Below are 14,438 nucleotides of genomic sequence, written 5' to 3' on the forward strand. Positions count from 1 at the left end.
AACCTCACTTATAGGGGGCGGTTACACCGCCCCAAAAATGGAAATACAAAGTAAATGTACCTCAAAAATCCGGGAAAGCTTTAACCATTATTTCATACTTTGCCTGTTCAAAAATAGCAGATATACAAGCTCATAGTGGGTCACTTCGTGGCGCGCAATGAGCTTGTAGATCTGCTGTTTTTGAAAAATCTTGAATATTTGTGCAAATATTTGAACATTTTTTAATCCGCCTCAGGTCTTAATGGATTAAGTACAGTACTTGAGTAAATGTACTTAGTTACTTATCAGTGAGACAAACTTCAACATGACTTGAGGAGGATGTGAGTGCTTTCCGTGGGAACGGATTTGAAGGCTTGTTGTTTTCCACGTAATCTATTAATTTGACTCGACCATGAGTTCCATCCAGCAGATGCCGTTTCCTGCCTCGGTCAGCTGATTAGACTAATTCAATGAATCAGGTGGCTTTCTAACATATTCACACACTAACACACACACACACACACACACACACACACACACACACACACACACACACACACACACACACACACACACACACACACACACATGGTCTCGTGCACACACACAGATAGGTTTGTGCACGTATAGAAAACACACAGCATATTCACATGTTCATAGATAGGTAGATTTTCAACCTGACTAACTTAACCACTTGCCCCCTGACATCCCTATTTGACCGCGGACCCCCCCCCCCATCTCAAAATATGTTGTTCCAGGGACCCCCCAGAAGCAAAGATTTGAGTAAAAAAAAATCGCTTAAAAACAATATATTCAAAGATTTGCACATATTTTTCAAAAATATCAGATATACAAGCTTGTAGCGTGGCACTAGCATATCTGATATTTTTGAATAGCTAAAGTGTAAAAAAAAATGTGGTGGGGGTGGGGATCTACTATGTAGTTCAGCTATTTTCCGGTGAAGATATTTAGTGTAGCCCATGGGAATACGGTCATCTACACGTATAGCGTTGAACCCACTTGAACCACTTGAACCACTTGAACTCCCCCCCGGCTTCCCTCTCCCTGTGAATTGTGTTCGCATAGAAGCTCGACAAAGCCGCTTGCACCGCGGTGGATTTGAACCCTTGGACCCTGCGGTGGTGGGCAGCTAACTTTACCACTGCGCCCAGGTCTAAATGGTTTAGCCCATTTAGACCGGGAACGCATCTGTGTGTCATTCTTAGATTTCTTTGGCCTATTCAAAAATAGCAGATCTACAAGCTCATAGCGCGGCACCGAGTGCCGCGCTATGAGCTTGTAGATCGGCTATTTTCGCAAATCGTGATTTTCTTCCGCAATGAATTTGAATATATTCACTAATAACACTTGGTGCCGCGCCACAAGCTTGTAGATCTGCCATTTTTGAATAGCCTAAAAAAAAATCTAAAAATGACACACAGATGCGTTCCCGGTCTTAAAGGGTTAAAGAAGTTAAGCAGTGAAAGCACAACGTGGGTGTAAAAACCGACAGCTACTCTGGTGTATAAATTTGCTGACTTGAGCTTTGGTTACAGAGTCGAGCAGCTTGGCACAGAGTTGCGTCATGCGCCCCCTTCGGCAAGTCACTCAGCATATGCCTGGCACCAACCCCATGGGGGGTTATTAAGTCAAACCCAAAACTTTAGCTGTATTTTCATTGTTTGAGAGACTTTCAACAAAAGTTTGGAGAAGTCGTCAACACTGTTGGGACACGGTTCTGAAGGCGTAGGGTACAACTTTTAGGCTCGTTAACTTCTTTTGGATTTTTTGGTTCACGTCTCTTTGATTGTCAACAATGTCATTCCCGCACCATAATCACAGCACAAAACAAACAGAGAAGTATCCACAGAACAGAACAGCGCACAGGTGGCGATAGCAGCAGGCGGCGCGATCTTTTTGAAAGCGGGTAGGCGGTGGCGAGCGCACACAGTCGAGTCGAGTTCTTTGTAGAGCACATTCAAACAACCAGTGGTGGAAAAAGGACTCAAATTCTTTACTTAAGTAAAAGTACCAATACTGCAATATAGAAATACTCTGTTACGAGTAAAAGTCCAGAATTAAAAATGTACTTGAGTAAAAGTACAAAAGCATTGGCATCAAAAATGTACTTAAAGTACCAAAAGCAAAAGTACAAAAATGTTTGAAAATAGCCGATCTACAAGTTGTGAACAATATATTTGCCTCTGAGATGTAGTGGAGTAGAGGTAAAAGTATAGACAATTGGAAATACTCCAGTAAAATAAAAGTATACCTCAAAATTGTACTTAAGTACAGTACTTGAGTAAATGTACTTAGTTACTTTACATCACTGACAACAACGGAAGTTGACCAAAGTGCTGTACAATGAATCACGTTTGTTTTTATAATAAAGCTACTGTACACAGTACAAAAGAGGGGAAATCACAGCATATGCCTAGAGTAGCATAAAAAGACTCAAGTGCCACTAGATATAGGTGTGGTTCACTGGTTCAATGGTTCGTTGACATTCTTTCGACAACGGATTCCCAAAACATAGACATGGACTGGGCTTAGGTTTATGATACTCTAATATTTATTTGAAAATCTGTCACACACAGGCGCACACACACACACACACACACACACACACACACACACACACGCACGTTCATATTACAATAGTTTTATCAACATTTAAGACGGCAATATTTTTATACGGCAATACACACACACACACGCACACGCACGCACACACACACACACACACACACACACACACACACACACACACACACACACACACACACACACACACACACACACACACACACACACACACACACACACACACACACACACACACACACACTCTTACTGTATTGCTGCAATTTCTCTGTGTACTCCAGTTCCGAGCCGGTGCGTTGTTTCCTAAAAAAAAAAACACACAAAACCAAATCACGTTCACAGTTAATAGTCTTCAAACGGTGCCCTTGACTTCAATAATATCCAAGTTAACTGACAACAGAAGGCCGTACAATTATATTATAATGTGTTCCAGCAATACTACTATTACTGCTGCTGATTGCTGGCCGTTCCAAATTCTGGGCCATGTCTCGAGAGGCGAACATTTGACAAAAACGGGCGAACGTTCGGCAAAAAGAGCCGAGATATCGCAATGCAACGCGTTGTCAGCTTGTAGATTGTTACGATTGTATTAGACACACAACAAAGTATCTAGGGTTTCAGTGGATGAGCTCTACCACGACGCAACAAGGAAACAAGTGAACGAGGCCGTCATTTTGTTGAGAGTGAGCGAAACATTTCCTCCAAGGTGCGAGTTGACCCATTAAGACCTGGAACGCATCTGTGTCATTTTGGCTAAAAAGCATTATTTTACACTTTGGCTATTCAAAAATAGCAGATATACAAGCTCATAGCGCGGCACCGAGTGCCGCGCTATGAGCTTGTATATCTGCTATTTTTGAAAAATCAAGATTTCTTTTGCAAATCTTTGAATATGTATTTTTTAAAGCGAACATTTGTAACTCAAATCTTTCCTTCTGGGGGGTCCCTGGAACAAAATATTTTGAGATGGGGGTCCGCGGCCAATTTACATATCATTTTGGGGGTCCTTGACATGAGAAAGTTTGAGAACCACTGATATAGCAACATAGGTTTTTTTTTGTTAAACTGTTGGGATTTAGAAGACGTTTGGTAGAATCGGAACCTCAGGCCTTAATGGGTTAATAAAACGAGAGGCTCACTTGAGGCAGATGACGGCTATGACCACCAAGGCCACGATGACCACCAGACCCGCCGACGCCGAACCCACGATGAGAGGCAGCTGATCCTGGACCGATCTCTGAGGGTCACCTGGAATAAAGACGCAGCAGACACACACACATTTATTGACGTCACAGACAGCAGGAAAACTAACGTATCCGCAGTGTTGCCAGATTCTGTGAGAGAAACAAGCAACCAGGCCTAGGAAAACCCACCAACTGAATGACTGCCAGAATTATTTCAGATTTTTTGCTGTTTTCTGCCAGAGATTTTTCATTGAAATTAAAAAAGTACTCAGGAGCCGAGATACAGAATTTTTAAGTTTTGAGTTAACAAGGAAGTGGATGGGAGTCTAAATCTTCGACAAATCATATCTCGTTGGTCTTTGGGTCAAATTGAAAAAAAAAACAAAACTTTTTTTCCCCCAATTTTTTTTCATTTTTTTTAATTTTTCAATAGAACGCATTTATGCGATCTTGGCGGCCAAGTGCGCTATTTAATAGATCGCATTTATGCGTGATTGGCAGGAATTGAGTTAACATATACATCAGCTATTTGAAAATAGCCGATCTACAAGCTCACAACGCGTCGCGATGCGACGCGTTGTGAGCTTGTAGATCGTCTATTTTCAAATAAAATCTTGCGGGGAAATTATGATAAGCGGATCTGGCAACCCCTGCATATCCGTCGTCATGTAGAAAGGAAAACATTGTTAAAGATGCATGCTTGTATTTTGCATGCTTCATATCCAACCATCAAAGCAGCCAGGGTTTGATTTGATTTGCCGGGGGGGGGGGGGGGGGGGTGGGAGGGAAAATGAGGACAAGTTTTATCGCCGTTTCAATCAGACTTAAAGTTAAATGTGTTTGATATTTATGTTTGATGATATCACAATGTAATACAAACATTTACTTTTAATTACAATAACTCTGGCGGCAATATATATATGTATTCTTTTTACAAATTACAAAATAACAAAAATAGCTCGCTTGTATATCTTCTATTTTCGCTAATTGTCGTACGAAGAAGCATAGAGGATGTAAGTAGTAGACCTAATGCTCCCTCTTTTTCCTTTTTTTTTTTTTTTTACAAATTGAATTGTGAAAGCAGCCACGAGAGCTATGTTCAACATCTGTGTGGGAAAATGTAACTACCCAGATAATTGACAACAGACTCTAAAACATTGGTTCCCAAACTTGTTCAGCTCGAGGCCCAAAAGAGACACAATTACATTGTGAATTAATAACCTTTTCAAAAATGCTTTGAATATTTTATAAAAGGTATATATAAAATGCTGTAATATGCCATATATATATATTAATATATAAATATAGGAAACTTAACTCTTTAAGACCGGGAACGCATCTGTGTGTCATTTTTAGATTTCGTTGGGCTATTCAACAATAGCAAATATACAAGCTCATAGCGCGGCACCGAGTGCCGCGCTATGAGCTTGTAGATCTGCTATTTTTGAAAAATCATGAAAAGTTGTGCAAATATTTGAATTGTTTTCTTCTCTTTTGGCGGAGATTTGTAACTCAAATCTTTGCTTCTGGGGGTTCCTGGAACTAAATATTTTACAAATGTAAAAAAGGATATAATCCAAGATTTTACAAGCTCATAGCGCGGCACTTGGTGCCGCGCTATGAGCTTGTAGATCTGCTATTTTTGAATAGCCAAACAAAAAATGACACACAGACGCGTTCCCGGTCTTAATGGGTTAAAAAAGGGAGCTATTTACTCACAACCCGTAAAAAATGGATCCGTGACCCAAAAACTGGGTCACCACTCTTTGGGGAAACACTGCTGTACAGAAGGAGGCTTTCGAGTATAGGAGTAGAGATGAGCCATAGCCTTACTATGCAGGCTGGTGGTGAAGTCCATGGGGCTGCTGTAGCGTCCGTACCCGGCCACGGTGCGAGCTCGCACCTGGACCACGTAGGGGGTGGCCGCCCTCAGACCCTCCACCTGGCCAGAGCTGTACTGGGAGGTGACGGTGTGGGACATGGCCTGGCCCTGCGGGAACACAAAAGACAAAACCTTTTTTTTCCTCTTTTTCTCTCCAGTTTAGTCGTTATGCCAATAGGCTCTATTCACAGCAGCCATATTGGAAATAAATTGGGCCTCTTCCTTACTTCCTTCACAGGTGTTACCAATGTTTCTAATGAAGGCTCTGTTACATTTATTGAAGCACAATGGTTCTCAAACTTTTTGATTTCAAGGACCCCCATAACTCTGAGAGCGTACAAATGGAACCAAATGGACCCTTACGGGTCCATTTGGTTCCATTTGTACGCTCTCAGAGTTACACACCGTAAGGGGCCTTTTGGAACCCCTTCAAGGAACCATGAGGGTCCCTGGACCACACTTTGAGACCCACTGGTGTAGCAGAGTGTTTCCAGTGAGCCAACATGCACACTATCAGCACCCTGACTCTGTTTGACCAGAATGGAACAGAGCCTTCATTAGTATCATTGGTAACACCTGTGAATTTCTCTCCAATATGGCGGCTATGCATAGAGCCCATTGACCCTTTGTGAGTCCTGCCCGTGGTCACGTCCCTTTTCCTTTGCCCATTGGTTGCTGTTGTTTGGTTGTGCATAAATCCCCTCTCTCCATCCACTATTACCACTGCCTTGTTTTTCAGTTGCCTCGTATTGATATTTGATGTATTCAATTCTGATTTTAAACTTGGCCTCAGTAAAAAGGAACATCTCTGGTGCAGTATTAGTGACGGGGCATTAAAAAAACGTTTCTCCCCAAAAACTCAATATTTGTGGTAGTGTTGATTTCGTCGACTAAAACTATGACGAAAAATGTTGGTCAACTACCTTTTTTCACTGACGAAAACTAAAAAAAACAAAATAAAAACGAAGCTATGATGACTAAAACTATGACTAAATATACTGACAAACAAATAAAAACTAGACTAAAATGTTAGTGAGGAACTAGTGGACAAGAGATCCAGTACAACGAAAAGACAAGTCGTTTTATGTTTGGTTGCGTTCAGGTGTTGCGCATTGAAAATAGCAGATCTTGTAGATCGGCTATTTTCAGAGTGCAGCCAAGTGTAAAATCAGCCATTACGACGGCATCGAGGCACCGCCAAAAGCATTTTTAGTTAAAGGACAACTTTAGTTTTTTACAACCAAGGTTTATATTTTAGCTTGTAATTAAAGTAAATAAAAGATGAGTGTTATTTTTTTTTCATGTACTGCTTTCTACAGTTTTGGCAATTTTTGCGATATTTTTTACAGTGGGCGGGGGCATTCTGTCCGGTGGCTAAATATGCTTTTTTTACACAATAAAAAAGATCCTGTGGTCTTTGCTGGCCAGATGTGAGTTATTGGGAGTTAGAAGAGCTACTGTACATAATAATAAAGAAAACACCGGGTTATTGTGTAAAATTAAAGGTTATTGCGGACAGAATGCCCCCGCCCACTGTAAAAAAGATCGCGAAAATTGCTAAAACTATAGAAAGCAGTACATTTAAAAATTTTAACACTCATATTTTATTTACTTTAATTACAATCTAAAACATAAACCTTGGTTGTAAAAAAATAAAGTTGTCCTTTAACCAAATGAACTGTGGATTTAGTCGGCTATAATCTTATGACATTTAGTCGACTAAAACTAGACAGTAAAAAAAACACAATTTTATTCAAAAGCCTATGACTAAAACTAAATCAAAATGTGCTGTCAAAATCAACACCGCACCCGCCACGTCTGGCTTCCCTCCCCTGAACACGGGCCACTTGTGTTCGTATACATAGACACTCGACAAAGCCGGACGCAGGGCGATGGATTCGAACCCCTCGACTCCACCGCGTTGGGCAGATCCTTTACCCCTGCGCCATCCGAGCGACTAATACAAACACAAACACTTTGAGCACATACATTATACGAGGTTGTGTTTCTATGATATTTTCAGCTCGAGTTTATTCCATCGCAGAGAAACGTTTGTTTTTGTTTTTTCTTGCCTATCTGGGGACATCATGAGAGGACTTTGATGCCGAGATCACGGGTCAAAAATGAATGCTAAACGAGTACGGGGATCCCAATTAATACAGTACGTCTCTAATTTTAGGCTAAATCTTTATTTGTCATTAAACAAAGTGTCGCAGCTGATGGATTTCAAATCATCATAACAGCTTACTTGATACTTTGTTCCATGTGGCGCTGCACACCGATAATCGCCAATCTACGCGCTCTGTTTTCGGTGCGAGACACCAGAGTGCAACTACGTGTAAATCCGGCTTAATCCGTTCATCTGGTCTCACTGTTTGCTCTCTTCCTGACACGTTTCTGTTTATGTAACTAGAGATGTAATGCCTGTTGCAAGTTCCTTCTGATGTGTCAGAGAGAAAACACAAACGCCATGCAACATGAAACATGTAAAAGGACAATTCACTAAGAAATAGCTTGACAGGTGGGAGCGTTTAGATATTAACTAATTAGCTAATGATTAGGCCTACTTCAGTTCATTAACCCCATTAAGACCTGGAACGCATCTGTGTCACTTTAGATTTGTTTGGCCATTCAAAAATAGCAGATATACAAGCTCATAGCGCGGCACCGAGTGCCGCGCTATGAGCTTGTATATCTGCTATTTTTGAAAAATCTTGGGAAAAAAAGTTTTTGATTTTTTTTTTTTCAAAAAACTGTTAGGATTTAGAAAAAAGAGATTAAGACTCGCCTCAGGTCTTAATGGGTTAATCCAGTGGTTCTCAAAGTGGGGTCTAGCTGGGGACCCCCATGGAACCCCCCTCAAGGATACCTGAGGGTCCCCAGCTAAATGACTGATAGTTAGGATGACCAAATGGACCCTTACATGGTTTGTAACTCTGAGAGTGTAACAAGCGGAACCAAATGGACCCGTACGTACACTCTCGGAGTTATGGGGTTTCCGTGGCCCTAATGCATATCGTCTCTGTCGGGTATAGAAACCTCATTATGACCAAAACTGTTTGAGGATTCAAATTCAAAAGTAGCAAAAGTAGCAGATCTACAAGCTCCAAACTCGTCGCTTCGCGCCGTGTTTCGGGCTTGTAGATCTGCTACTTTCGATGCTTTTGTATGGTCAAGTAGGGCATTCATTGTATGAAAAAACACAAAAGGTTAGAATAAAGGAGATAAGAGGTTTCTTCCCGACAGCAACGATATCTCTGCTGTCCGGCAGCAACCAGCTAACTCCAAAATGTACATTTTTCAGGAAATGACTAAAACAAAAGAAAAAGTGGAGTTAGGAGGTTTTGTTCATCATTGATTAGAACAGCCGAATGGACCTCCAAGCTCACAATGAGGTTGGAGGTCAAAAGGGGGTGGAGCCTGGAGTCAGCAAAACCAGCTAACTCCACCCGCCTTTGCTGGAGTTAGCTGGTTTTGCAGAAAGTTTGAGGCTCCAATGGAGTTAGCTGCTTTTGTCAGAAGCGCTTTTTAATACTTTTCATTGGTTCAATAATATTTTAATCAACATACAGACGTAAAGGGTGTTCAATGGCCCTGATTTATGGAAAAAAAATGCAAAAGCGGAAAAACAGAGTTAGCTGGTCAGCAACGGTATGCTAATTTTGCTTCTTTTTGCATGACACTCTTGTACGACAAAGTAGAACATTAATTCAGTTGAAATATGGTTTCTCCCCGACAACGACAATATTCATATTGCTGTCGTGAGCTTAAAGATATTTTTTTTGCAGCGCACGACACTATCGTATGAGAAATTAGGCCCTTCATTTCAGGAATAAACCTACAAAGTTCAAACACAGTATGGAGAATGATACAAGGTTTCCGGCCGGCCGAACAGCAACGATAAATAACTGCTGGCAGGCCGGTGCCATCTCTCTCTCTCACCCTCTCGTAGTATTTGATCTCGTAGTCGAGGATGACCCCGTTGGGCTTCTCCGGGGGCAGCCATGACAGACTGAGCGTGTCTGCGGTGGACCTCATCAGATGAACGGTGGGCACCGCCGACGGCGCTGGGGATGGAAAAACACATGGCTGGTTTAACCCATTAACACCTGAGCGCCGATTCTACAAATGTTTTCTAAATTCTTTTTTTTTTTTTTTACAAAAAAATATAAAAATATTAAAAATATTAAAAATATTAAAAACATTAAAAATATTAAAAATATTAAAAATATTAAAATATTTAAAAAAACAATATATCTCAAAATATGTTGTTCCAGAGATCCCCAGATGCAAAGATTTGAGTTACAAATGTTCGCTTTAAATATATATATATATATATTCAAAAGATTTGCGCACATTTTCACGATTTAAAAAAAATAGCAGATCTACAAGCTCATAGCGCGGCACTCGGTGCCGCGCTATGAGCTTGTATATCTGCTATTTTTTAATAGCCCAAAGAAATCTTCAAAATGACACAGCTGCGCTCCCGGACTGAATGGGTTAATAAATGGCAAGCGTGTCATTCCAGAAATATCACGTCAAAAAGGTTTCGAAACAAATGGCGGGTCGCTTTGTTGTTTTTTCAAAGGGCATTAGCGGGTGATTCAAGTCCTAGAGATGACAAAGTGAAAAGTTTGATGCACTGCGTACTTTGAATAAAACAATACTGAATGATACATTCCTAGGCCGTGACAGCCCCCTAAAATAGATTAATATCACACAAAACAGGACACACTGGCAAGCTACAAAAGATACTTAAGACTACAAAGCCACCCAGCATGTCTGCACGTCCCCGAGTTGCGGTTGAAGAGTTCAGCAACACGCTCGTTGACGTCACGTAAACGTGCGTACCGCGAGCGAGCAACATATAAAGGAAAATATAAAGGCTTGGCTTAAAAAAAAAAAAGACTGGCTGGTGGAAGTAATTAGTTTTTCCTGCCCATTACAAACAGGACTTGTTTGGAGAGAGAAGGTGTCACGGTCCGCTCCTCAGGCCTCGGACTTTGACTCTATTTTGCCCTTATTTTGCCCTTATTAGGACTTATTAGGACTGTATCGTTCCTATTGTATTTCTGTTGCTGCCTTTTGCCTGTATCTTATTTTCTAGTATGTTCTGTGCCTTCCTGTCTGCCTCTGTAGTTCTGTACCTGCCTTGTCTTACCAGTCTTGTGATTGTCTGTGTTTCCACCTGTGTCCTCTTAGTCTCCCAGCCTATCCCAGTGTTGATTGTCAGTTGTGTTCACCTGTGTCCTGTTATCCTTGTGTCTATATATACTCCCCTGTGTGTCTAGCTCTTTGTTAGTTCGTCATTCAATGTTACTGTGAGTCTGTGTGGCTTTAGGCCTTCAATCTGTTTAGCCCTGTTCTTCTGCCCGTGTCTAGTTTTTGCCTGCCCTGAAGTTGGGCTAGTCTTTTGTTTTGTGGCTTTAGGCCTTCAGTCTGTTTAGCCCTGTTCTTCTGCCTGTATCTAGTTTTGCCTGCCCTGAAGTTGGGCTAGTCTTTTGTTAATAAACTTTCGAGTTCCACGGTTCGTCTGCATCTGGGTCCTATTCTTCATCTCATCGTAACAGAAGGTAAACGATTGCTCGTTTTGTAGCTTTGTAGCTGCTAGTGTGAAGTTGAAACCAGCTCGACATTATCTTGCAGCTTTGTACCTTTTTCGGGCGTCAGCTTATATGTTCATGTGGCTGGCTTCCATTGAAAATGAATGGTAGCCTGTTTTTTCTTATCTGCTAGTGCAGACCCCCAAAATTCATAATATGCTGCGGACCCCTATCTGAAAATATTTTCAGCCAGGGATTTACAAAATTTGTTTACAAATTTTTTTTTCAATTAAAAAAACAACTAAAAACAATTAAGACGGCTGGCCGCTTCAGCGCCAACGGCGTACAAATAACCACTCCGCAACGGATTTTTTGAAATTCTTCAACCAAACTCCAACCTCCCACGTTTACAACAACCTTGCAAAAGTTTGACCTTTTCCAGCATCTCCGGAGCTGTGTTGTCTCCAAATCATCTTAATTGCCAATCATTGCCAAGGGCCAATAAACACCCATTCAGGCAGACATAGTAGTGGTGGGGCTAACAGCGAATGAAACGAGTGTCTTTGAAAAAGGTGCTGACCAGCGTGGACGGCGAGAGTGAGAGATATTAAGTGGTTGACGCTGACGAGGTGACATTCATTAACCCATTAAGACCTGGAACGCATCTGTGTCATTTTTTGATTTGAGCTAAAAAAAAAAAGCATTATTTTACACTTTGACTATTCAAAAATAACAGATCTACAAGCTCATAGCGCAGCACCGAGTGCCGCGCTATGAGCTTGTAGATCTGCTATTTTTGAAAAATCGAGAAAAAGTGTGCAAATTAATATATTTATATTCTTTTAAAGGTTTGAGAACCACTGATATAGAAACATACATTTTTTCCAGAAAACTGTTAGGATTTAGAAGACATAAGTAAGATTCGGCCTCAGGTCTTAATGCGTTAAGAAAGATTAGAACGTTATAAGATAACGTGCGCTGAGTGCTGATGGCGGGGGATGTACACCATAAATTCGCTCACTTTGAACAATAAACTCTTGAAACTGAGAGGTATCGCATATTGCGGGCCTCTTAATGACTGTGCTCGGTTGATGTTTACAGACCGTAGTAATAGTTAGGACAGTAAAAGCTGCCACTGAGAGTGACATTGACTGGGGAAAAGAAAGATTTACCAAGCGTCCCGTTCGATGGCTGGACGTTAAGTGTTATTGATTGACGCAGTGCTACCGATCAGCTCTGCTTTGTTGGGATGGCTCAAATGATATCGACTTGGTGTTTTTTTACGATGCCGGTTCTCAACGTCGAGTTCGGGGACCACCAAGGGTCCAAATATAGACCAGTAACAGGTCTGTAACTCAAAGTGAGTTCAAATGGAACTAGAAAACGGAAGGTTCCTGGTTCGATGCCCGGCTCCGCCCAGGGTTAGTGTTGAAGTGTCCTTGAGCAAGACACTGAACCCCTAACTTCTCCCGATGAGCAGGTTGGTGCCTTGGTTTCTCCTCCTTCGTCGGTGTGTGAATGTGTGTTTGTGTGACTGGGAAAGCGCTTTGGATAAAGACGCCACATTAAGGCACCATTTACCAAATCCGGGGATCCGTGGACTAATGCAAGTCAAACTGGGGCTGTTAAGGAAATATTGGACTGTCAAATACTAAATTTATCATTTAAAGATTGTACGGGAGACGTTATTTGACTATGATATTCCATTCCCTCCAAGCCCACACCATTGCGACACGATGCCCTGAAAACTTGCCTTTGATCTGAGTGGCCTGAGGTGTTACTCCTTTTGTTAGGGAGATAAACCAGCTGTCTCTGAGGGCGTGGTTTTGAAAGGTGAAATAGTCTGGGATAAGGACTGTCTATCTGTCACCCTGACATGTACGTGAAGGTCGGATACAACACGCAAGCAAGCTGTGACACTTATACACGGAATGTTACATTATTTGTTACACTGTTTGTTTTGCTTACTTGTTTCATTTGTAGTTTCATTGTTTCATTGGCTTCAGTAGGCTACTTTGCCAGAAGGGCGTACCGTTTTTATTCAGCGTTCACTATAGTGTTCACGTGTTTATAGGATGATGTATTTGCACCGTATTAGCCATAGTACTGGTGACAGTGGATTTATATTGTTGTCTGTTGACAATGTGTTGTTGATCTGTGAGCCCAGCGCACCTGCTATTTACAGATATAACTGCCAGATTACCGGCAGTTTAGGCTCGACTCAGCTCCTTCAACTCTCTGGAATAAAGGATTCTCTGACTCGTATTATTTCCATAGTGTCGAAGCATCTGTGTCATTTTTTGATTTGAGCTAAAAAGCATTATTTTACACTTTGGGCTATTCAAAAGTAGCAGATATACGAGCTCATAGCGCGGCACCGAGTGCCGCGCTATGAGCTTGTAGATCTGCTATTTTTGAGATATCGTGAAAATTTGTGCAAATCATTGAATTTTTTTTTCTAGCGAACATGTTTAACTCAAATCTTTGCCCCCCCTCCTCCTGACATAGGCAAAAACGCCTATGACGGCTGAAGTGCCCTTGAGCAAGGCACTGAATCCCCAACTGGAGCTGCTCAGTGGCCAACAGTATAAGACGTGTGTGCGTGTGTGTGTCTGTGTGCGTGTGTGTGTGTCCGTGCGTGCGTGCGTGCGTGCGTGCGTGCGTGCGTGCGTGCGTGCGTGCGTGCGTGAACCTCCCCTGCGGGTAAAAAAAAACAAAAAACAGGTTGAGAACCAGTGTTTTTATATGCCATTGAACTGACCGGCTTGGTTGGTGGTGATGTTGACGGTGGAGTAGCTGGGGGCGGTGGGGCTCTTTCCGGACACTCCGTTGACGGCCTGCACCTCGAAGCTGTAGCGGGTGTGCGCCAGCAGGTTGCGGACCACCACCTTCTTCTGCCGCAGGCCCAGGCGGCGCGGCGCGATGTCCACGTTGTCGTCGCAGCGCGTGCACGGGCCGCGGTCCCGCGCGCACTTCTTGCACACCACGTTGTAGACCAGGTCGCTGCGCCCGCCCGTGTCCCCGGGCTCCTCCCACTCCAGGGACAGCGAGGTCTCGTTGACGTTGGAGATGACGCTCTGGGGGGCCAGGGGCACGGCTGGGAAAGGAAAACGCAACGCAAACTGTTACGACAAGGACTTTTTTTAGTCGACGGTTATTTGTCGCGCGAATAACAGGCGCTATGCACAGCGGCCATATTGGAAAGAAATTGGGCCTCTTCCATACTACTTCCTGCACAGGTGTTAC

The 14,438-nt window shown here is 42.3% G+C and overlaps 1 protein-coding gene across 1 annotated transcript in view; it reads right to left on the reverse strand.

Moving 5' to 3' along the window:
* The window catches only part of LOC311045954 (ephrin type-B receptor 3-like), a gene marked incomplete at its 3' end in the record, with an annotated part of 43,117 nt that overhangs the window by 11,387 nt on the left and 17,292 nt on the right, over positions 1-14,438 (reverse strand). The window contains exons 3-7 of the mRNA XM_084058026.1: positions 13,954-14,289; positions 9,592-9,716; positions 5,601-5,757; positions 3,723-3,831; positions 2,834-2,886 (exon numbers count right to left, since the gene is read on the reverse strand). Of these exons, the coding sequence (XP_083914152.1) occupies positions 2,834-2,886; positions 3,723-3,831; positions 5,601-5,757; positions 9,592-9,716; positions 13,954-14,289 (780 nt within the window). The remainder of the gene's footprint in view (positions 1-2,833; positions 2,887-3,722; positions 3,832-5,600; positions 5,758-9,591; positions 9,717-13,953; positions 14,290-14,438) is intronic.

Source organism: Gymnoscopelus microlampas (genome assembly GCF_963454915.1).
Source record: "Gymnoscopelus microlampas genome assembly, chromosome: 5".
NCBI lineage: Eukaryota > Metazoa > Chordata > Actinopteri > Myctophiformes > Myctophidae > Gymnoscopelus > Gymnoscopelus microlampas.